This window comes from Solanum dulcamara, chromosome 6 (genome assembly GCF_947179165.1).
Source record: "Solanum dulcamara chromosome 6, daSolDulc1.2, whole genome shotgun sequence".
Taxonomy (NCBI): domain Eukaryota; kingdom Viridiplantae; phylum Streptophyta; class Magnoliopsida; order Solanales; family Solanaceae; genus Solanum; species Solanum dulcamara.
In genome coordinates, this window is record NC_077242.1 from 8,494,856 (window position 1) to 8,520,181 (window position 25,326).

The window sequence follows — 25,326 nt, forward strand, 5'->3', positions numbered from 1 at the left end:
GTCATCAGAAAAATCTGACTTAACCAAATCAGTGGCGTAACCACATGCAGTGAAGGATGTCTAGTCGAATATCTTTCATTGAAAAATTATATTATGTATATAAAACAAAATTTATTTTTCATGCATATATATTAAATCTTGAATGCCTTTAACGAAATTTCTGATTTTAACACAAAACAAAATAGCTATTTTTTATGCCATGTAGACCTGAACTCCACGCTAAATAATATCGTATCAAATGACCCATATCAAAAAATCCGACCCAATAGTCAAATAACATTTTTACGACATGTTAAATTATATCTATTGGAGGTTATTCTGCTAGTTTTGGAACACCTTTTATTTTGTTTTAGAAAAATATATTCGTCTGATTTCTAAACTTTATTTGTGGAAAAACTTTTCTAAACTAATTAATAGTAATAATATTTCTTCTCCTTCATTTATTTTGTTCTCTTTATTGAAGTTACAATAAGAAAAGAAAGATGTTGTAGTAATAACTTTAAACGCGTAGGAAGGAAAATGATTAATTATGCTAATCCTCTGTATGCTAAAGTTATATTTGAGTGCAGATCATTGATTCAAAGGCTAGGGAATGCAACAGTGACACACATCTTTAGGGAGCAGAATAGGATAGTAGATAGCCTGAGGAAGGAAGGAGCCAGGTCCCGGAGTTGGAAAGAGAGGAGGTGTTGATAGTTTCGCTAATGTTTGCAAAATAACGGCACACATTGTAGGAACTAGCTTTAGCAGAAAATGGTGTTTGAAAGACAATATTTTTAATGGCCAGCTTTTAGGCCAAGTTTGTAACAGTGACACTATTATTCTCCTCTCCCTTTTTGAGCACTAATTTAATATTATATATAATGCTTTTACATAAAAAAAAAAAAAACTTTTAACGCGTAACACTAGTTAATAAGATTTTTTTGTTGTGTGTGGATGAAATGACCACAAAGTTGGTCAACCAAGAAATGGTCAAAGATTTATGTAATTGACCATTTTTTACTTTTTTTTGGTAACTACATTAAAATTCTGTAAATCATAAAATCAAATATGTCTGTGTTACGTATTTTGATAAGACAAATCAGTTTTAGTTAATTAATCATAACGTCTATAGGACCCTCCAAAATGATCTGGAGGAACCGTATGTGTAGCCTCAACATGATTCAAGACACTTTCTTTGAATTTAGAGGCCCTGATTGCCAACCGTAATTGGTTACACATTAGATAAAAACTATCTTACTCAAATGTAATGACCAGGTTAGTCTATTTTTGTAATTTGCATGAAATTACTGTTTTACCCCTTCCGATATTGACCCCGAGCTTATTTTAGCAAGTTAATTTTTTCTACTATTAAAGTACTATTGGTAGCTCATTTGTGAGAAAATTTCTTCTAATTAATGGTAGATATTTGATTTTAGGGTTTTAAATTTTAATAATCACGTTTTTCAACAACTAATAATTTTCGTCATACATGTATAAACAAATCAACTTTATTGTATGATGAGATATTTATCAATAATTCTGCTTGAGACATGGGGGTTTATTACTCCCTATGTCTTGAATGGAGAATTTGGAATGAGAGAGTTAATATGTACATGTAGTATAGTTCTTGTTATAAATTTGATCATCAATTTCTTAAGTTTATTTTTTCTTTCAAAAAAATAATATTTACTTATCCAATACTATATAAAAGTACTGTAAATTACATTCTTACGCTTAAAATTACTTTAGAAAGTTTGAAGAATCTGACACTCAAATAATTATCATATACATTTTCTGTAGTGTCAATTTTAAGTCGAAGAATTAAGATTTCTTGATCACTTACGAAATGAATAGAAGAAACTGATCTTTTCAGAGCTCGTACATTTAGCTCCTAATTTAAAGGTTAAGGAAAACCTTATGAACTAGGAGGATGCAAAAATTATCAAAAACCAAATCAAACCAAATTGTTTTCTATTTCAAAACACAATACCTATGTTTTGATGCCATACAAGAACTCTAAAAGTTGCATTAATAACAGACAAATGCAACATTATTCATACTTTTGCTTGCTTGATTAGTGCAAGTTATTCATTCTACTAAGTTCTTAACTTATAAACTAGTATAACGTAATTCCTGTTGTAGCTGTTGGACAACGGAAGCTACTTCTCCACCGCAATCTGGTCTGTTTCCTCAGAACTTCCATCCCCTACTGTTTCCTACAAATTCAGAGAAGCAAGAATTCAGCGGATCGGAGTAACATGCAAGTGTTTGAAAATAAAAAAGGGACAATTTCGAATATATACAATAAACTAATTAGTTTACGATAAATATAGCCATATTTTATTGTTATAAAAAATAGCCAAAATCCTAGGAAATATAGAGTGACTGTACAATATAGCTTACCAAAAGTCATAGAAAGTATAACATTGATTATACAATATAGATTACTTATACATGAGCTATACACTAAATATACATTATGATACACTCAAAAACTGAATATAACATGACTATACATGAAATATACACTGATTATACATGTTTATATAGCAAATAGTCATTTTTTTGGTAATTACTTTTGCCGAATGGCCATGTGGCGTAATTATCCTAATAAAAAAAATAGCTATAAAGTTCACATATGAGTTTAAATGAAGAAGTAGGGGTGGTAATTGGGTGGGTTGAGTCAAGTTTTGGCGGATCATAATGGGTTAAGACAAAAATTTGATCAAGACCCAATCTAACCCAAATTTGTTTGGGTCAAAATGGGCTAGGTAATGAGTTATATAACAGGTCAAGACTCAACCCAACCCTTTTACTAAGCTTAATTGTTTTATTTGTTCTTTTAAACTATTTTAGTTTCTAATAAAAAAAAATTCTTTATTATGGCTATATATAACATATTAAATTGAAAAAAAAAAGTTTTTTAAAAATATTTTAACAAGATTTCACATGAGCCAATTCAGGTTACATATCAACCCATTTTTAATGGGTTAAAATGGATTGAGCTAATGAATGAGCAGGTCAATAGCCAACCCAAACTTAAACAGGTTAGGCAGGTTGGACGGGTTGGGTTAAATTTTGCACCCCTGCGAAGAAGTGTGGATTCCGACATCAACTTGAGGAAATCGAACTACAAAGCACTCAAAAGACATGTAAACAGGAAATGACAATTATCAATCTTAAGTACCACTAAGCATTTGAATATGAAGATTCATTACCTGCAGCAGCCGTATCCTCTGTGTTGACAGAAGCCACCTAAAAATTATAATTCTAACAGTTACTTTCCATACTGGATGTCGGGTAAAACAATTAAGCATCCTTTCAAAAACATGACAATCAAAAATGGCAATTTTGTTCAGTTTAAAATTACTTTACCGCGGCATATTCATTTCTCTGGAGAAATTCTTGGCCACCCAAGAGTTTTGCCTGGTAAGAAGAGTACAAAACATGATCATGCCGGTCCTAATTCAACTAACCAACTGGTACCATTTTTTTTGTGTGTGTATGTGTGTGTTGGGGAAGTTATTTACTGAGCTTTAAGTTTACTTCAGAGTTTCTAGCCCTAAGAAATAGAAGTAAAAAATTGCATCAGCTTTGAGATATTCTCACTTTTGATTGTTGAATCTGTTCCATAGCACTCATAAGGAACTGCTTATATGCATCAGCTTCTTGGACTGAGCTGATATTCTCCACTTGCGGTTCGTAATACCTGCACGGTCCAAGGGAAAAAATCATTATTCCTTATAAAAGAGGGAAATCTTTAGAATATCAAAAAAGAGACACAGGACAAAAAAAGAAAGACGGAAGGAAATAGAGAGTGAGAAACTCTTCAACCTTATTTTCTGTTGTGCTTCACTTAGTGTTTGTTTGAGCTTATTAAGCTTCTTCTCATGAGCCTAATACATAGAAAATATATCAAGTTACGAGTTTTCAGTAATAACTACTGGCTGACGCACCCTTTCTAAATATTACCCTATCCGAGTGATATATCCTAGGATTTTTTAAGTATACACAATCAGCACTAATGAGGAAGCATCAGATCTTACCTCGGCACTAAAGCACGTTGACCAATCATGATCAGCATCGCAAAGTACCCAACAAAGAGACAAAAATTATTCAATCACATAGAAAAATACCAAGCAAAAAAGGAAAAAAGAAAAGAAAAGAACGAGAAGTCATGTATCCGCTTTGACAAACTAATAGACTAATACATATAAATGAAGTGCAAAAGGAGAGTGGCATACATAGCTATCTTCTTAACCATTTCTCCTTCATTTTTTGACTGTGTGAGACTCTGCATCAAATGCTGCAAAATGGAAGGCATGTTAAGGTCAGATGAAACTCCAAGGACTTGCCGGCAGAGGCTGCCGATCAGTAAAAGATGTGTAAAACTTAGTACCTGTTCATTTGGATTTGGAATGAGTCTTCAACAATCATGTGGATTGGGACAACCGAAAAAAAAACATTTGAGATGGTCAGTTAAATGGAATTGGCAAAGTCTAATTCATGGTTCTGGCATATTGAAATAAACATACCGCTGGTTCACAACAAGAAGCATGATATCCTCAACACTAAGAAACCAAAAAAAAATCATATCACATTCTGTAATATTAAGGAAACATAGAATATTCAAACAAAAAAGATCATTGTAGAAATTCCATTCACCTTTCTTTGCTAGAATAGCTGGTCACTTCACCGTCTGGAGAAAACATTAAAAGGCCAACATCTGCTTCACATAAAACAGCCAACTCATTTGACTTCTTTATAATGCTATCCTTGCGCTTTGAATAGAACTGTTGACGGGATATTGAATCCTCAATTTTCTTCAACTCAACCTTATTGCGACCCATGAAATGATGAAAACTAGAATTGGAAGTTAGATGCAAGGTTCTTCTTCAATGAACTGAGAAATTTATAGATCAACAGAAAAAAAAAGACAAAAAAAAGGTCGAAGCATTTAATCCGTTGACATCTAGTCTTAAGTCAAAGCAGTTATTATAATACAATCTAATAGAAAATCAGATAGAGAAAAATTTAGTGAAGAAAGCAAGTTTCAGTTTATTTCCAAATCTTAAGTCAACACTAGATTTTTTCTACACATCTACACAATTAAAGAACAGAAATATGCAGGCTGTAACCTGCCGAGTGGAAAATAACAGTAACTCCTAAGCTCTTTCTTTCACACAGTGATATTATACAAGTCCTAATTATCACCTTTCCTAGAATTTTAAAGGCTATATGATATAATTTCAGTGGTAATAATGTTGTTTATTTCCAAATCTTAAGTCAACACTACATTTTTTCTACACATCCACACAATTGATGAACAAAAATCTGCAGGCTGTAACCTACCGAGTGGAAAATAACAGTAACTCCTAAGCTCTTTCTTTCACACAATGATATTATACAAGTCCTATTTATCACCTTTCCTAGAATTTTAAAGGCTATATGATATAATTTCAGAGCTAATAATGTTGTTTATTTCCAAATCTTAAGTCAACACTACATTTTTTCTACACATCCACACAATTAATGAACAGAAATCTGCGGGATGCAATCTGCCAAGTGGAAAATAACAGTAACTCCTTAGCTCTTTCTTTCACACAAATTATTATACAAGTCCTATTTATCACCTTTCCTAGAATTTCAAAGGCTATATGATATAATTTTAATGTATAGAAGAATTTATATTTTGATATCTCAAGATAAGTATAAGGTGTATGGGAAGATCACATTAAACAGAACTAAAATAATACATCAGTAAAACAAATTTATGTCAGTATAGAGTAACACTATTTCTTTTTAGTAGGCCTATAACATCACCATAGAGAAACTAAGACGTCTAGGTCAAACTCAGATTCAAGATTCTAATTTTGTAGGTTCTGGATTCAAAGACAGGACACCGATTGGGACCGGAATAGAAAATCTAATATTGAATCAGAAATAGAAAGATTTTGATACAACCCAAGGAGAACCACACCCTAAAAGCTAGCTATTAAGGTGGGAGAGCCCAAGGTTATATAAGCCCCACATCAGATCCCCATTTAATCGATGTGGGACTTTTGGCATTAGGATCATAACAAACCACCACGCTCCGCATTCGTCGTTCTCGACGGCTCCACTCTGGGCAGCTTTCACTCTACCACAAGTAGGTAGCTCTTTCCCAGGTAGCCTTTTCCGTGATACAGTGGGCATGAAGGGTGATGACTCGCTCTGATACCAATGATACAATCCCTTAATATCGAACAAGATGTTTGAAGAAAAACAGAGTTTGCATAAAGAACAAATGGAAGAATTATTCTTGAACAGCTCACTCGAGAACTCTTTGAGTTCTGAAGAAATTCAGAGTGAAAAGGAAGAAAAGAGTTTATTGATCTGTTAGAATCCAAAATCTGTTTTCACATCCAGGATTAACTCCTACTTATACAAAGAGATGTTCCCCACAATTAGTTGGAACTAACTTTCCCTCCTAACAGACTAGTTCTAGCATGTGTTAATCATGTGACTGTTTAACTACCTTTAACTACTTTATACAGTACTTCGAATTGAGCTAAAACAAATTCATTCTAATAGGGCCGTAACAATACTGCCCCCATCAAACTGTCCTTGTCCTCAAGGATGAAATTGAGGGAACTGCTGGCAAAAAGCATGATGATCTTCCCAAGTACTATCTTCCTCCGGAGCATTGAACCACTTGATAGCCATTGAGAAACAGCTCTGCCATTCTGCTGAACCATTCGTCTATCTAAGATGGCCTCAGGAACCAGAAGAACATGGCCTGAATAGGAGTGCACAACAGGTAGAATTACTGAAGTAGGATGAGAGCCAATCTTCTTCTTTAGCTGGGAAATATGAAAGGTGGGATGGATCTTGGAATCTGCTGGAAAGGCCAAGGTGTACGCTACTTTGCCCACAGTAGCCACAATCTGGAAAGGGCCAAAGAATTTAGCGTAGAGCTTTTGGAAAGTGTGAGATTTAAGTGAAAGTTGTCTGTGAGGGTGGAGTTTCACATAAACCCAATCACCAACACTGTAAGTTCTGTCAGTCCTTCCCTTATCAGCTTGGGATTTCATTCAACTCTGAGCCTTAGCCAAACAAGCTTTGAGGGCACGCAGGCCTCATAAGGAGTCATTTTAATGGAGGAATGGAAGGTAGTGTTATACCACCACTCAGCCAAAGGCAACCACATAGGCCATTCCCTAGGTTTCTCAAAAGTCATACACCTGAGATAACCTTCTAAACATCTGTTAACCACTTCTGTCTGACCATCTGTCTGAGGATGGTACGCAGTGGATGTCAAAAGAGAGACTTTCTGAAGGGTAAAAAGCTCCTTCCAAAATCGACTTGTAAAGACAGCATCCCTATCTGAAACAATGGACCTCGGCATACCATGTAGTCTGAATATCTTGTTAGGTTTTTGCCCTGACTTTCCTAGTATAATTGGGTTTTCCTTTTCCTAAAAGGAAAATATAAAGTCTCCATATTTGGCTAGTCCTTTTTCTTGTAGGAAAAAGTTTATGACTGCTTATTCCTTCTAACTTAGTAGCATTCACAATGTAGTCCTAAAGGGCTTTGAGAGTATTGTGTAGGGGAGAATTTGTGAGACACAAGTGATACGTTATCACTTGTGTGAACCTCTTTGTATTCCGAGTGAATTGTGTGAGGTTATTTCTCTCAATATTTTGTACTTTCATATTTATAGTGGATTGCTCATCTCCTCTTGTGGATGTAGGTCGGTTGACCGAACCACGTTAAATGCTTGTGTCTCTTTTGGTATATTTCTCGCTTGTCTTCTTACTCATGGTCATTCAAAGTTTGCTTTGCTAGCTCCCGCATGTCACCTAATTATTTTCGTTCCTAACATATCTCATTCATGAAAAGTTGTGCTATATCCATAGCTGTGTAAGGATGCTTAAGAGCCAAAAAATGGGCAGCCTTATCTGTCTACGACCACAAAAATCACCTCTTTTCCAGCAACTTTAGGCAATCCTTCTATGAAGTCCATGGAGATGTCCTTCCATACTCCAACAGGAATGGGTAACGGTTGTAAGAGACCTGGGTAAGCTACATGCTCTCCTTTACACCTTTGACAAACATAACATTGCCTCACAAATGCATACACTTCCTGTTTCATCTTCTTCCAGAAAAAATCTTGTTTCAGTCGGTGTAGAGTAGCTGTGATCCCTGAATGTCTCCTATTGCACTCTCATGGTAGAAGTCTAGGAGCTTCTGTTTCAGTGCCGCATCATTACCAACCATCAACTTGCCTTTTCTACTAAGAATACCAGCATGGAATCTAAAATAATGTTTGTGAGGCAGGCCGGCTTGTATAGTCTGAATCAACCTCCTGAGTGTAGGATCCAGGAACCAAGATTGCTTCACCTCTTTCAAAAGTTCTGATTCAACTCCAGAAATGCTGTGAAGCTGAATAGGTTCATCCATCCTAGAAAGAGCATCAGCCACAGTGTTGTCCTTTCCCTTCTTGTAATCAATGGTGTAGTCATATCCTAGCAATTTGACCAACCATTTCTGTTGGCTAGGTGTGGTTATTCTCTGCTCCAACAAATATTTAAGGCTATGATGATCAGTCTTGATCACACAATGCCTACCTAGCAAGTAAGGTCTCCACTTCTGAACTGCTGAAACCAATGCAAGAAGCTCTCTTTCATATACTGAGAGGGCATTGTTCTTGTCACACAAACCTTGACTAAAGAAGGCAATGGGTCTGCTGTCTTGAGCTAGTACAGCTCCTATCCCTCCACCTGAAGAATCCGTTTCAACCACAAACGCTTTGGAGAAATCAGGAAGGGCAAGGACTGGTGCAGAAGTGATGGTTGTCTTCAGTTTTTCAAAAGCCACAGTGGCTGCAGCATCCCATGTAAAATTCCCCTTTTTCAACAAATCATTCAGAGGTCTTGCAATAATGCCATAACCTTTTATGAACCTCCTATAGTACCCGGCTAAGCCTAGAAAACCCTTCAAATGCTTGATAGTCACTGGCAAGGGCCAGTTCAACACAACATCTACTTTACGTTGGTCCATAGAAACCCCTTGTCCTGATATGATATGCCCTAGATAATCAATCTGGGATACACCAAATTCACATTTACTCTGCTTGACAAACAAAGTGTTATCCTTCAGGATCTGGAAAGTTTTCCTCAAATTAAACAAATGATCAGACATATTCGAGCTGTATATTAGGATATCATCAAAAAACACTAAGATGAATCTCCTAAGGTAGTTGTGAAAGATCTGATTCATGAGACTTTGGAATGTTGATGGTGAATTGGTTAGAACAAATGGCATTACCAAGAACTCATAGTGTCCACGGTGAGTTCTAAAGGCAGTTTTGGGAATATCAGGTTCGAACATTATGATCTGATGATAACCAGACCTTAAATCCAGCTTGGAAAAGACTCTAGCCCCATGTAATTCATCTAGTAACTCTTCAATAACAGGAATATCCTTACTCACTACCTCATCCTGAGAAACTTCCAATGAGAATAGGCTGGCACCCTCTTATGACGGTTCATCCCTGAACACCCCCACAGAAATCATACAAAGCTCCACTTGTTTCGCCAATAACCTGTCCATACTCATCTGTTGGACCACCTTGTTCGAAGGAGGTTGCATACCCCTCAACGACACCTTATGACCTTTAATACTGAACTCCACCTTGAGCTTCTTGAAATTCCATAGTATGTCCCCTAAAGAAACCAACCATTGGATGCCCAACACCATGCTGCAACCTCCAATTGGTAAAATCAACATACCAGATTCAAATGTAACTCCTTGCATCTTCCAGTACAAGTTTTTACACACAAAATTGCTTTGTATCCTTTTGCCATTGGCTATAGAAACATCAAAGGGAGAAATGGTGGTCAGCAAACACCCTAACTTCTTGGTTGTACTTGTGGTTCTGGGTTGTATCATTGGTATCAGAGCTAGTCATCACCCTTCGTGCCCACCGTGCCACGGAAAGGCTACCTGGGAAAGAGCTACCTGCTTGTGGTAGAGTGAAAGTTGCCCACAGTGGAGCCGTCGAGGACGACGGATTGATACAACTCAGGGCAAACCACACCCTAAAAGCTAGCTATTAAGGTGGGAGAGCCAAGGTTATATAAGCCCCACATCAGCTCCCCATTTAATCGATGTGGGACTTTTGGCATTAGGATCATAAAAACATCCACGCTCCACATCCGTCGTCCTCGATGGCTCCACTCTGGGCAGCTTTAACTCTACCACAAGTAGGTAGCTCTTTCCAAGGTAGCCCTTTCCGTGGCACGGTGGGCACGAAGGGTGATGACTTGCTATGATACCAATGATACAACCAAGGGAGAACCACACCCTAAAAGCTAGCTATTAAGGTGGGAGAGCCCAAGGTTTTATAAGCCCCACATCAGCTCCACATTTAACCAATGTAAGACTTTTGGCATTAGGATCATAACAAAACCAATGATACAGAACCACACCCTAAGGGGTCGTTTGGTGTGAAGGATAACACTAAATAATCCCGGCATCAAATTATAGTGGCACTTAAGTTGGTGTTTGGTTGGCAAGATCGGGATAACTTATCTCGGGATTAATAAATAGTACCGAGATAAGTTATCCCTCCTCTTGGGTGGTATACTATCTCGGGATAACTTGTTGACACCCAATTTTTGACCTCCACAACATAATTTAAAAAAAAATCAAAATATATATTTATTTTTTAAAAATTCTTGAAAGATAATATATATTTTTACTTATATAATTATTACTTTTATCGTTATCCGAAAATCGTCTCAGAAAGATTTTTTTATTTTTTAACTAAATATTTTGTTAATTAGTTTGGCTTAATTAATAGACTCTATTTCAAATTAATTAGTTTAAACTTAAGGTAATTATTTTACTTTTTCAAAATTAAGAAGTTCGTTAATTAATTGATGTTTATTCATCTTATTTTTAGACTTCTTCAACTTCAAATAAATTGAAATAATTAGCTTTTATAAAACTCAAAAAAAAATTAAGTTCTTTTAAAATAATTTTGTCATCTTCATTGTTTTAAGACAATACATATAGTTTTTTTTATATAGTTATTACCTTTTAGGAATTTTCAGAATTGATCTAAAAAGGATTTTTTTATCTTATCAATTATTTCGTAAATTAGTAACTTTTATTTTTGAATTAATTAGTTTACGATTAGGTTAATTATTTTATTTTTGTAAGAATTAAGAAGCTTGTTAATTAATTTGTATTAATTTATTCTATTTAAATTTTAGCCGACCTCACTTCTTAATTTTATCTTGATTTATACATTTTTTGACTCCTTTTTAATCCTTGTAGCAATTTTTATAACCATTTTTTAATACACCTAACCACCCTATACATTATTATATTCCCTACCCCATACTACTAACTTTAACCCATACAATTCCCACACTCCCACGTGACTACTACAATATTTAAACTCAATATTTAATTCATATGCAATATTCCAGCAAATAATTAATACTATATTAACAATATTTAATTCCTACATTAATAATTAATACTACATCATGCAATATTTCAGCAAATAATAAATAATATTATATTAATCCATCCCTCAATTTCTACACTTTCCTAACACCACACACGCCTATTCGTTCTCCAATATATTATTAGTTGGCCCATTCCGTATTATTTTATTTGTCCACCCATTCCGTGTTATTTTATTTCTCCGCCCATTTCGCATTATTTTATTCATCTGCCCATTTCGTATTACTTCATTTATCCGCCCATTTCATATTATTTTGTTCATCTGCCCATTCCGCATTATTTTATTCATCCGTCATTCTCTATTATTTTATTCATCCGCATATCCCTATATCTGTTCTATTACTCACTCTAAAAAAAGAGGAGGGGCAGGCAGAAGGAGTTTTGAACAAGGAGAAGAATCTTGAACAAAAAAAACGGGGGGGGGGGGGGGGGGGGGGGGGTTAAACACTTATAGAAAATCCTTACAATCTGATTTTTTTAAATATTTCTTGCAAAGAATTTTCAAGTTTTTTCTCTCTACTGCATCGGACTTTACTTAAAGAGCAAGGTAGATTCGTGACCGAAGCATTCTCGTTCACTGCCCTGCAACAAGTAATATTCATTCCATGTTCCTCTGTTTTCGTTGTCATTATGATAAAGTGTTATCTCTATTCACTTTAGCTATAATAAAAATGATGTTTTTAAAAAATGTGTGTTATTCTCGTTTGAGATCAGTATAGATCTAAAGTCATGTTCCGTTCACGTTTTAGCCATCATGAATTTAAAAATTGATGATTTAGTCTTAGGATTAGGTATTGGTTGATGACTTAAATTATGAAGCTTTAAACTCCTTTCATGTTCTGTTAGCATATATATATAAAAGTTGTCTTTTAAACTCTAAATAATTGGTAGGTAAAAAATCTGAATGGGTTTTTATTTTAATTTCATTCACGTCTTAAAAAAAATGATTTCCTTAGTCAAAAATGGGTATTTGCTAGTTTATGCTCAAGAGATATATATTGTTATTTAATTATTTTTTTATTGGTCCGAAAGTCATGCATTTCAATATGGGTATTTTGTCCAACACTTAACTCTTGCATATTTTGTATTCTTGTATTTTGTGTTTGTAACTTTACATGACTCTATATTTGATTTATTTAATATAATGAAAAATTGAATCGTTTTACTAATTTCTTTACTCTCTTTTACATGTACACTTGAGAGCACATGTGGAGTTATGATATGACTCCATCTCTGTCCAAATCAGAGAAGCGGTCAGTATATGCATTTTGGCTTGAGTCTATAGTGATTTATTCACTCCAAAAAAAAATTCAATCACTTCCTCCTCACTTCAAAGCTCTATATTTTTATTTTCTGCATGCATATGTTGTTATCCCTTGGTTAATGTTTTTACATATTTTTACACTTATACTGATGCTTGCCTTTATTTGTGTTTGAATTTGTATAAATCAACTAAGAACAATAGTAAGATGTAGTCACTCGTCTATCTATCCTTTAGATATTGGGTTTAGTATATTTATTTAGAATGATGCTTTTAATTGAGTTTTATTTACTTAACTTATTTTTTAATTTTGAAAGCATCAGAATCTTGTCTAACTAGTTGTACAAAAGCATCCTTTAATTTTTAATTTTTTAGTATTAAAAAAAAAAGCATTGACATGCTTGGAGTTAAAAACGCAACTCTTTTGGAAAACCTTAAACAAGCCGATTTGAAGAAGAAATACAACCTTTAAGTGGATAAAAATATATATTTTGGGCAAAAAATACATATTATATAATGCTGAAAATTTGACATCTTTAGTTTTAAGAAATTCTCGTCTAACTAGTTGTACAAAAGATGTTTTTCTAATAAAAATAAATTAACCTAAGTTTGGTTGGTAATCATTTTTTAACGAATCTTAAAGGATGTTTAACCCCTTTCCTTTAGAATAATTAGAACACTTACCTAGAATCACATAAGTTAAGTAGACCACTAATTGGAGTTTATTTTAGCATTACATTAGTTAATTATTTAGATATCCTAATTTACCTTCTTTAAAAAAAATAGATGGCGACTCCTTAAATTAAATAATTTAGGAATCACCAATATGTTGGGCACCATTTGACCCCGAGTTAAAATGGGGTATAACAAACTTATCCCGGGATAAAATAGGTAAATGACAAATATATCCCTTTAAATATTTTTTATACCTCACTTTTCACATTCATATATATTTACATTATTTTTAATACAATATATAACAACATTCACTCCTTATTTTTATGATAATTCTTCATATTCTTTCTATTAAAACATTACACTATATAATATAATTTTTATTTATAAATTTATTTGACTGATTCTTATGTTTATTTATATTTTGATTTCTCACAAATCCTTTTTTACTTCAACAAACTTAAAAAGAAAATTCTATTTTTAAATTAAATAAGAAGAAAGATTTATTTTTAAATACATACGGACATCATGGAAATGCACACATAAAAATATTTAAGGTAAAGAAGATGAAAGTTTTATTTTAAGAATGAATAATGAATAACTAAAGCTTGCAAAGAAAATATAAAAAAATTAAATAAAGTGGGTATTTTGTAAACAAACAACCTATTTCTTAAAATTTATGCAATGCATATTATTTTGAACACAACAAATCAAACACTCAATAAGAAATAATCTCAGCATAACTTATCTCATCATAACTAATCTCAGCATAACTTATCACATTATAACGAATATCATCATAACTTGTATTCAAACCAAACGACACCTAAAAGTTAGCTATTAAGGTGAGAGGGTCCAAGGTTATATAAACCCCACATCGGCTTCCCATTTAACCGACGTGGGACTTTTGGCATTAGGATCATAACAGATTTTGTGAAGAAAACAAGTTTCAGTGCTAATCTTTAGTCAACACTAGATTTTCTTCTACACATCCATAGTAAGGTAACCTGCATCCATACAAATTACAATTAATGAACAGAAATCTATGGGTTGTAACCTGCTGAGTGGAAAATAACAGTAACTCCTTAGCTCTTTCTTTCACGTAATGACTTTAGACAAGTCCTATTTATCACCTTTCCTAGTATTTAAAGGCTATATGATATAAGTTTAACGTATAAATCGAAGAATTTATATTTAACCTCAACAGAAGTATAAGGTGTATGGGAAGATTACAGTAAAAAGAACTAAAATAATAAATCAGTAAAACAAATTTTATGTCAGTATAGAGTAGCACTATTTATTTTTAGTGGGCCTATAGCATTGCAACATAGAGAAACTAACACGTCTACGTCAAAGTCGGATTCAAGATAGTTTATAGGTTTTGGATTCTAGACAGATTCTAGACAGGACAACAATTGGGACTGGAATAGGTTTATTGTACATATTGTGTGGATTTTTTTGGCACAAATATAGAGTCCGAACCAAAGCTACTTGGTGCTGCCGACCCATAACTTATGGCGTAAATCCGCCCAGCTAATGATGAAACATGATACTTAATAATTCTACAACTATAAAATATCTATAAGAAAAAATAGTTCATATCACTTAGTTGAGTGACTTCCTTCCCTCTCGTCTATTAGCTTTACCCTTGACCTAACAGTAATATATATGTTCACAGCTTCCAGGAAAATTTTTGATGTCCATATATTCTGTTCTTTTTCGTAATAATGGTTAGACACTCCTAGGACCCTATTTATAGACACTATAATACAATTCTTTACCAAGTACGATACTATATATTATTCCTATATCTATTCTAAGTAGGATTGTGTCTACCTATTCCTATTCTGAGTTGATATTCTGAAGCTGGCAAGCAAGATCCAACACTCCTCCTCAAACTAGTGCATACAAATCATATGTACTTAGCTTGTTATAAATGTAATTAATATGATGACCGGTGAGGGACTTGGTGCAGATATCTGCAAGTTGTTCACTTGACTTCACAAATTTTGTAACAATATCTCTAGAGAATCAATCTCAATGTTCTTAGTCCTCTCATGAAACACTGAATTTGATACGATATAAAGGGCCGCTTGATTATCACACACCAGTTTTGTATGACCTTTTTCTCCAAATTTTAGTTCTCTCAGCAACTGTTTGATGCAAAATAATTCACAAGTTGCTGAAACCATTGCTCGATATGCAAGGTAAGGCTGCGTACAACAGACCCTTGTGGTCGGGCCCTTCCCCGGACCCTGCGCATAGCGGGATAAGTGCACCGGGCTGCCCTTTTTACACTATATCAAACAACCACACTATTTTTCTTAGTCTTCCACGACACCAAACTACCTCTTACTGAAACACAATATTCGGATGTAGAACATCTATCAGAGAGTGATCCTTCCCAATCAGCGTCTGTATATCTGGTGATATGTCCTTTACCAGGATCTGACTTTATATATTGCAAATATGAATAACTGCATCCTAATGACTATCATAAGGGAAAGTCATAAACTGACTTATAACACTCACAAGAAAAGAGATGTCAGGTCTAGTAAATATGAGATAATTCAACTTTTCAACCGGACGTCTATAACTTCAAGATTACTGAGTAGCTCCCCCTATCTTGGAAGGAGTTTAACATTCCAATCCATAGAAGTGTTAATGGGTCTACACCCCATATTCTTGTCTCCTCAAGAATGTCTAAGGCATACTTGCCTTTAGAAATAACAATACCTGATCTAGACTAGCCAACCTCAATACCTAAAAAATACTTCAGTCTGCAAAGGTCTTTAGTATGAAAATGTTGAAAGAGATGTTTCTTGAAATTAGTGATACAATCATGATCATTGCCAGTGAAAACGATATCATCAACGTAAATAATAAAATAAATACACAGATTTAGTGCAGAATGTCGATAAAACACAAAGTGATCGGCTCCATTACGAGTCATGCCAAACTCTTGGATTACTATGCTAAACTTTGAAAAGCAGGCTCGAGTAGACGGTTTCAGACAATAGAGTAACCTACGCAATCGACATACAAGGGTACTAGACTCCCCCTAAGCAACAAAACTAGGTTGTTTCTCCATATAGACTTCTTCCTCAAGATCATCATGCAGAAAAATATTCTTAGAATCAATCAATGATGAACTGAAGCCATAGATAGAAAAAGACGGATAGATGTTATTTTAACCATAGGAGTAATAGTGTCACTATAATCTAGCCCAAATATTTAAGTTACCCATTAGAAACAAGGTGAGCCTTTAGCCAATCAACCTAACCGTCTAAACCAATTTTGACTACATAAACCCAACGGCAACCAACAGTAGGTTTACCTGCAGGGAGGGAGACAAGGTCCCAAGTACCACTTATATATAAAGCATAAATCTCATCAATCATAAGTAGCCTCCATCCAGAACATGAAAGTGTTTCACCTGTAGTCTTAGGGATTGAAACAGAGGACAAAGATAATATAAAGGGATAATGTAGTGATGATAGACGATGATAATTCAAGAAAGTATAGTGTGAATTAGCATTTCGAGTGGATCATATCCCTTTTTGAAGTGTGATTGGTTGGCTACGAGGAGGTAAGTCCGCGATAGGACCAGGGTCCAACGCATGACATGAATAATCTGGGACTAATATTGGATGCGGACGACGATGATAAGTCTAAAGTGGTGGCACTATAACTAGAGATGTAGAAGTAACCGTAGATTCTTCAAAATTCAAAACAAGTGAAGCCTGAGGTATAAGTAAGACCTCAAAGACATTAAGATGATCTGAAGATGTATAGTAAGGTTGAGATTCAAAGAATGTGACATCGATGGACATAAGGTATCGATAAAGATCAGGTGAATAACAATGAAACCCTTTTTGAACTCGAGAATAACCAAGAAAGACACATTTGAGAGCACAAGGGGCTAATTTATCTTTCATTGGGGCTAAGTTATGAACAAAACATATGCTTCCAAAGACAAGGAGGGGGATAGAATAAAGATATGACTGCAGAAACAGTATGAAATGTAGAACCTGATTATGAATAGAAGATGAGGGCATTTTATTGATTAAATAACACGATGCAGGGACTGCACCCCAAAAATGCAGCAGAACACGAAATTCAACAAAAAGAGAGAGCAATCTTAATTAGAGGCATATTCTTCCTTTCTACTGCTACACCAGTCTGTTGAGGAGTATATCGATAAGATGTTTGGTGAATAATTTCTTGGTGAGTCATAAACTCCTGAAATTAGGAGGATAAGTATTTTAGGCATTATCACTATGAAAAGTATGAATAGAAACACCAAACTAATTTTGTATTTAAACAAAGAAACTTTTGAATATAAAAATTAAATCAGAACGATCTTTCATTAAGAAAACTCGAAATGCTTCTTGAATAATCATCTTGAAACTAATTAAATTACAAAATCCTAAGGTTGAACGGACTATACTATGATCCCAAATATCATAATGAATTAATGAAAATATAGACTCTGAACGTCCCTCGGTACTACGAAAATTAGGTCTGGAGAATCTGTAACGGAGCATGCAGTGAAGGAATTTAAAGAGGTAAGATAGTAAAGGTCTTGCATGTGTTTCATGTCGTGTGCCAATCATCTTTCATGTACTTCAGTCCTGTATTTAAAAACATCATCAAAAAATGTTATACCACAATGTAGGGCACACGTCAAACGACAAACAAATGTCAGATTAAAAGGAGAACATGGGACATAAAGAATAGAGTCTAGAGTGAAAGAAAATATGGATTTGCGTCACGCCTCGAGAGGATACCCTGGGTGTGGCCGGCACTCAGAAGTCATTGCGGGCTCCTAAGCGATTCATTTGGCCTGATCACACATTTATTGATTCAGCAGAAGACTTAGTTTAAAAGAAAAATAAATATTAGTGGGCTAACTCAATCATCAATCTCCATCATTCAAATTAAAAACATAGTTTGAAAGAAAACTAATCAAGAGTTAAAGACATCAAAATAAATCCATCACTATCCAGTCTATAAAGCCTCTATCTTTACTACCTAAATAGTGTCAATGACAAGTTTATGGCTACCTCAAAAAAAAAATACTCATAAGCAATGGAAAGAATGAATATGATCCCTTCGAAGGCAAGGAGGTCTCACCACTATATGGAAAGAAATAGATCTTCAAAGAAACGCCTGTTGATGATCTTTAACACATGTCCCTGCATCATTTTATGATGCAGTCCCAAATGGACGTTTGTACGTGGAATGTTTGAGTACGTAATATGGCAGAATGAAATAACAATACATCAAAGGAACTCAAGATAGAATGAAACTCACCCAACTTTATGTGCAAGTATAAAATATAACAATGCTTTAAGAAGAACTCAATAATATATAACTTGTTCAAAACATGTCATATACTTTCATGCACAATCTGGAGTTTCTCTTAAACGACAACAATCCCACCACCTATAAGTAGGTGATACACAACGAACCGACGTCGTTGCCACGTCCATCCAATACTTACCAAGGTAAAGGAAAAATCTACCAATCTGGATCCACCAATCAATCAAGTCCTATCTTTTCAAGACAATGAAATAAGGAAACATCCGACTCAAATGGTCCAATCCTCTCCTATACTGGCTAAGTAGTTATTGAGTTTTACTTTCGCTCAATTCGGTGCTCGATACTACTCCCAAAACTCAAAATGCTCATGTAACTTAAACAAATCAGTTCAATCAAACCTTTCGACTAGTCTCATTGGACTTCCATCGAAACTCAATTTCATCTCAATCATTATGCTCTTTTAAATCAACTCAATCAAATCCACTCATTCAGATTAAATACTCAACTCTTTTAAATCTCTTTAAAACATGCAATTTCGACTCAAAATAATGAATAGCAAAATCATGATCAAAATGGTTAAAATTCTTAAAGACTCTTTCAATTCAACTCGGGCACGACTCAAGCTCAAATCAACAAGTTCTTTCAGAAATATATTTTTAAAAATTAATCACAACTCATTAAAATTTTATCTCAAAACCATCATTTATGCTCAAGATATCCATGTTCAAAATAATGAAAAAATCAACTTATGTGAAAATTCAAACTCTTGTATAATCAATGCTCAAAATCAAATATAATCTTCAATTAGGGTTCATGTGTATGAAGACATGAACATGCATCCAAATCAAATACTCAACACATGAATAACGTCAATACGTATTTTAAATATGTACAAGGAACCCAAAAGACTATAGATAACTCAAGAATTCAATTCAAGTAACTCGAAAACTCCAACTCAACTCAACTTAAATCAATAAAGATGAAGGGGCACATGGACGAACTCGTTCCAACTTTGTGTTAGCCTTACATACCTGAATCTTAGGAGTTATTGGATAAAAGTGTTGGGTTTGAAACCTTGTATCTTGAAGTTGAGAAACCAATCTATGGATATGTGAAGGAGATCTTGATCTTGGAGTCTTTAGATCTCCCAATATTGGAGAAATCCCTTTCTTGAAGTTCTTGATCTTTAGGATAGGGAGAATTTGGGATTTTGAAAGTATCTCTATGTATAAGAATATTATTAGGTTGAAAGATTGAGAAAAATAACCTTTTAATAAATCCCGTCGACAATTTCGGTGAGCTGGGGGTCTCCTCGCCGAACCATTTAGTGAGTCGCCAAAGGGGGTTTGAGCTCGCCTGAAATAACGGTTTATGGAGGATTTCGGATTCATTCGGTGAGCTAAATCTTCTTGTCGCTGAACCATTCGGCAAGTTGCCAAATTGGCAGGTGAGCTCGCTGAATTATTCTGTCCGGACATGCTTTAGTAAAACGATCATAACTTTCTACTCCAAACTCCAAAAAATACAACATTGGTGGCATTGAAAAGAAAACTCAAATACCTTTAATTTGATCAGTCATGGGCCACCAATTTATTATATTATAGGATATATGATCATTTGAAGTTGACCCTTATATGAACTCATTCGGAAACTTAGCCGATAGAAATTCCTTGGACTTGACTTGGTTTTAGGGATACCTTATGACCCTAAATCATATTTAACCTTCAAATACTTAGAAATTTATCCTAACTCATATATAAAATTACAAGTCATTCAGTTCGAGTCTACGAATGGTTCGAGTCTTGGCGAAAAAAATTTGGGATGTTATAGTTTGGCTTTTCAAACCCCTTTTGATTTTGTTTGGTTCCCATTGGCTAAAATAATAGCAGGAAGAGATTGTGAATAAAAAATATCGGATAAAAATAATTTATTACCAAAGATATGATCAGAACTGCCTAAGTTTATGACCCATGATCCAAGAGTACTAAACTATGAAACACAAGCAAAAGAATTACCCATAATAGAAACATCAGGTTGAGCAACCGAAGTTAGTTGTGGAGACGTTTGCTTACTTGCTCGATATTGAAGGAACTCAACATATTTTGTCTCAGTAATATGAGCATTATTGGATGGTTGATTAGCGGAGCAACATATGCTACTTGTGGAGATGTCTGCTTACTTGCTCAATTCTGAAGGAACTCATTATATTCTTTTAGAGAAATAGGACCATAACTGGGTGGTGGACCAAGAAAAATATAGCATATGTCAGGAGTGTGTCCAAGTTTATGATAATAACTATACTTGGATCGAGATTTCACCAAACGCCCTCCTCCTTGCTGATTCTCTAAAAATTGATATGTTCGTTTTTCTATGGTTTGAGATGCAAGAATAGAGGAGTCAATCGTGAGTGATGAAACTACTTTGTGATGGAGAGGCGAAGCAAGACGAAGTAGATGAGAGAATGATTCATCAATTGTAGGAACGGTAGGATTAGCTAAAATATGATCACGCACTGAATCATGAGTTGTAGGAAGTCCAACAAGTGTAAAAATTAGAAATGATGTCTTCATATGTTTTTGTTGTTTTTCTGCATTTGTAGTGACTGGCCTCAACGTTATAAATTCCTCCATGACTGCAAGTACATGTCTCAAGTAAGTAGACATATCGCATTCTTGTTTCTCTAAGCTAGTCATCCAAGATATCACATCATAGAATCGAGATATGTCATTAGTGTATAAAGCACGTGCCATTTCCCAAACTGAATAACATGTCTAAATGGGTGAAACAAGGGCATCAACTTGGAATCAATAGAGCGCAAGAGACTACATAATTGAGCATCCATTTTCTCCCGTTGTGCTTTGACTTTTGCATCTTTCTGAACAGCCTTTATCGTTTCAACTATCACACAAGCATTGTTCGTTAAGTGATCTTGGATACCTTGAGTCTTGCACCACAACTCAATCGAGGAGGCCCTAACTAAATAGTTTGAACATTCCATAAATGGTTCTGAAGTGATTATAGGGCTTGAACTTCCAATTCCCATATTTTTGGACACAAAAACGACGCTACCAAAAGATATTTTACAAAATTTGACTTGAAAACGGCAAGAAACACTTGATTGCAGAGATTTGGTTGTCTGAAAATCCAGATCTCATCGGAACCCTAATTTCGGCTATTGAATCTGGTCAAAATTGTAAGGGTCTAGTTGGAATGGTTGGACGACTCCAACAGAAAAAAATCGACAAACAACACAACGCACCGACGCGTAACCTGGATCTCGCTGGAAAATGTTACTTCTAGTCGACGCGTGAGAGCTCGTGGGGTGATATTTTCTGGTGGTTTTGGTTGGGGTTTGATCGCCTGAGCTTTTTGAGCCTCATGGAGGTGTTGGTTTTTGTACAACACCCACAGAATAAAAGATGACACAAATAAGTGACTCTAATCGAACGAAAATTGATTAAGTTTTCTTCCCTTGATTTTTTCTCACCAATACTCTCATACCATGTGAGAAATATAGGAGAAAAATATTATTAAATTGTATATCCACATTATTACACAGTGATCCTATTTATAGACACTATAATACAACTTTTTACCAAGTAGGATACTATAGATTATTCTTATTATTATTCTAAGTAGGATTGTATATACTTATTCCTATTGTAATAGTGCACCGCTGTCAAGCTCATTGGTGTCATGTTTTTCCTTTCCATCAATCCTTTCCCATGTGGCAATAAATGTTTCAATTAGGATATTCCATTTCTTGGTAATAGTTTAACAGTTGATCTACCTGAAACATTCTCAAATCCTACGAAAGTTTATACGTATGGTACAGTCCTTTTTCAAAAATTAAAAACAAAATAGGAATTCTTTCACTCTATTTCCCACGTTTGTCTTACTCGACACATTAAATTTCCCTAGATACTTCCCAAGGCTTGAAAGAGCTCACATCACTTTCCGTTATCATCAACAAGTTTTTTCTTTGCTTTGATTTTCTCTCTTTTCCGCATTTGTCTTGCTCCAAATAATAAATTGCCCCCAATACTTACCAACATTCAATGTTCGCTTCCCATTAATCAAGAAGTTTCTTGTTTGCTTTGATTCTTTCTTTTTCGTTTATTCCCCTCTGTTTCCCACATTTGCCTTACCCCACACATTAAATTGCCCCGGATACTTTCCAATGTTTCAAAGAACTCCAATCACTTTTTATTGTCATCGACAAGTACAGTACTTGGTTAGATTCTTATTTATTTATTTTTTCATTTTCTCTCTTTTCTGCATTTGTCATACTCCACCCCGGGAACTTCTAAATTTCTAAGAGCTCCCATCATTTCCCATTATCATCAAAAAGTTTCTTCACACAAACTCGACCCCAAAACCCCAACAACCATAGGTGTAATGCATCCATTCCCTTGTCTCTCACCCATCATAGACAAATGTACAAGGAAGGAATAAACTAATATTATGAACGAGAACGGGTGTGTTCTCAAAAGACCTACAATCTCTTGGAATCTTATGCTGACTTGGTGAAAGATAAGGCACAATGGAAAAAATATCCATACAGGTGATATCAATTATGTTCGGATTTCTGGTCATGTTAGTAGTTTAGGTGTATGTTTTCTAGGAGTCTTTTAGTCCTATTAGATATTTTTACGCTAGTAGGAAATATAGATAACTTATGGTACTTTTTATTTTTATATTTTTCATTTTATATAACATTGGCTTGAGAATTGAGAAAATTTGAATGGAGAAACAATATCAGTGAAAGGTCGACATAGCCAGCCCCGACTTGTTTGCATTGAGGAATAATAGTTGTAGTGAGAATGATAGTGAAAAGGACCAAAAACACTTCATGGCTAGTATTTACCATTAAGGGGATTAAATTGAATCCCCTTCCTCGAAAATTATACTGAGCAAAGGGGACAATAACAAGTCATATTTATATATATATATATATATATATATATATATATATATATATATTTTGAATCCTCTCAACCTAAAAGAATCTCTCATCATAGTGCCAATGGTGGTTCAAAAAAATGATTTACATGAACCCTGCTGTTTACTGAGTTCTTGACCAAAGGAGAAAGTTTCCACAGACATTTTTTTTTTGACAACTGAGGTTTCGGGCCAGCTTGCACGCACCTTAACTAATTCCACTAATTATTCAGGAAAAACCTGAAATCTAGAAATTGTTTAATAAGCCTTAGTCAAGAAATCACTTAGGGTTTTCTTTTTCTAGTGAAATTTGAGCCTAAGACGTTTATTGACCACTAAATCACATTCTTAAGTGTGTTTTCGAGGACATTATACCGAACACATACATACATTTGAGGGTAAACACACATAACAGTACTAGTAATTGATTTCAAGCAACAAATTAGTACAAATTAACTATGCAAATAGTCATTAAAATAGGAAGAGGGGAAGTACAAAAGCATACCTGGGAGATCAATTGATACAATGAAGATGAATTTAGGAATACATAATTGAGAATGAAACGTTAAATAGATGAGAGTCGGGAAAATCAAAGAGGCAGAATTTGCCATTCTTCGTCTGTCGCACAGCACGTTTGCCCAAAGCAGAACTTCTCAAAATGACAGAGCTAATCCACTTCCTAATCTGACTTAGGGGAGTTAAATACACTTAAAAGTCAGGTGCATTTATTACTGACAATTTAATTTTTTTTTCAGTTACAGAAATATAGCCTATTTCGTCTTCAAAGTCTCCAAAGTCTATTTATTTCAAATTAGTTTTGATGCACGTGCATGGCACGTGAATGTCAAATCATATACTCCCTCCATTTCATATTAAGTGAATTTGTGAGGCAATGCACTCATATTAAGAAAAATATTTAACGACATAATTTGAATCATTTTTTCACTATTGCCTTTTATAAAATCATAAATATAACTTTGCAAGTAGTGTGATTTATCTCCTAGAAAATATAAAACTTCAATAAATGAAAGGGAAAATATGAAAAAAGTTTCAAACATCTATCTTGAATTTTGAACAATTCAATTATTTTGAACAATGAAAAGTCCCTTAAAAATTCACTTAATATGGAATGGAGGGAGTAGTACATTATTTTTTTAAATAATGTTAATATTATTAAATTAAAAAGGGAAAACTATACAAAATAGACCAATTGTGAAACTATTTACCTAAATTGGACTCAACCCAAACTATTTATCATTAATAGACTCATGAACCAAACTTTTTACCTTTTTACTCCACTTTCTCCCTTTTAATTTTGCGCATGACGTCATGCTGACGTCAGCAGCACAACTCTTCTTTGATACCATCAAAGTGTATTATACTTTGATGGTATCAAGCAGTTTCGCTGAAGCACTGCCTCTTTTTTCTTGATATCATCAGAGTATATATATACTTTCATGGTATCAAACGTATTTATGCAAGTGCCCCTTCCCATGTTTAACTTTGATATTATCAAAGTATATTATACTCTGATGGTATCAAGAAGAAAGAGACAATGCTTCAGCGAAACTGCTTGATATCATCAGAGTATATTATATAATGTCATGGTATCAAATGCGTGA

The 25,326-nt window shown here is 34.4% G+C and overlaps 1 protein-coding gene across 1 annotated transcript; it reads right to left on the reverse strand.

Moving 5' to 3' along the window:
* Positions 1–1,802: 1,802 nt before the first annotated feature.
* On the reverse strand, positions 1,803–24,463 carry LOC129893439 (agamous-like MADS-box protein AGL66). Its single transcript, XM_055968968.1, has 11 exons — positions 24,210–24,463; positions 4,648–4,845; positions 4,518–4,553; positions 4,382–4,406; positions 4,227–4,288; positions 4,029–4,035; positions 3,817–3,878; positions 3,592–3,691; positions 3,358–3,408; positions 3,201–3,237; positions 1,803–2,198 (listed from the first exon to the last, which is right to left on the reverse strand). Exons 2-11 carry the CDS (start codon positions 4,830–4,832, stop codon positions 2,173–2,175), a joined length of 591 nt encoding a protein of 196 aa, XP_055824943.1. The 5' UTR covers positions 4,833–4,845; positions 24,210–24,463; the 3' UTR covers positions 1,803–2,172.
* Between the last annotated feature and the right edge of the window lie 863 nt (positions 24,464–25,326).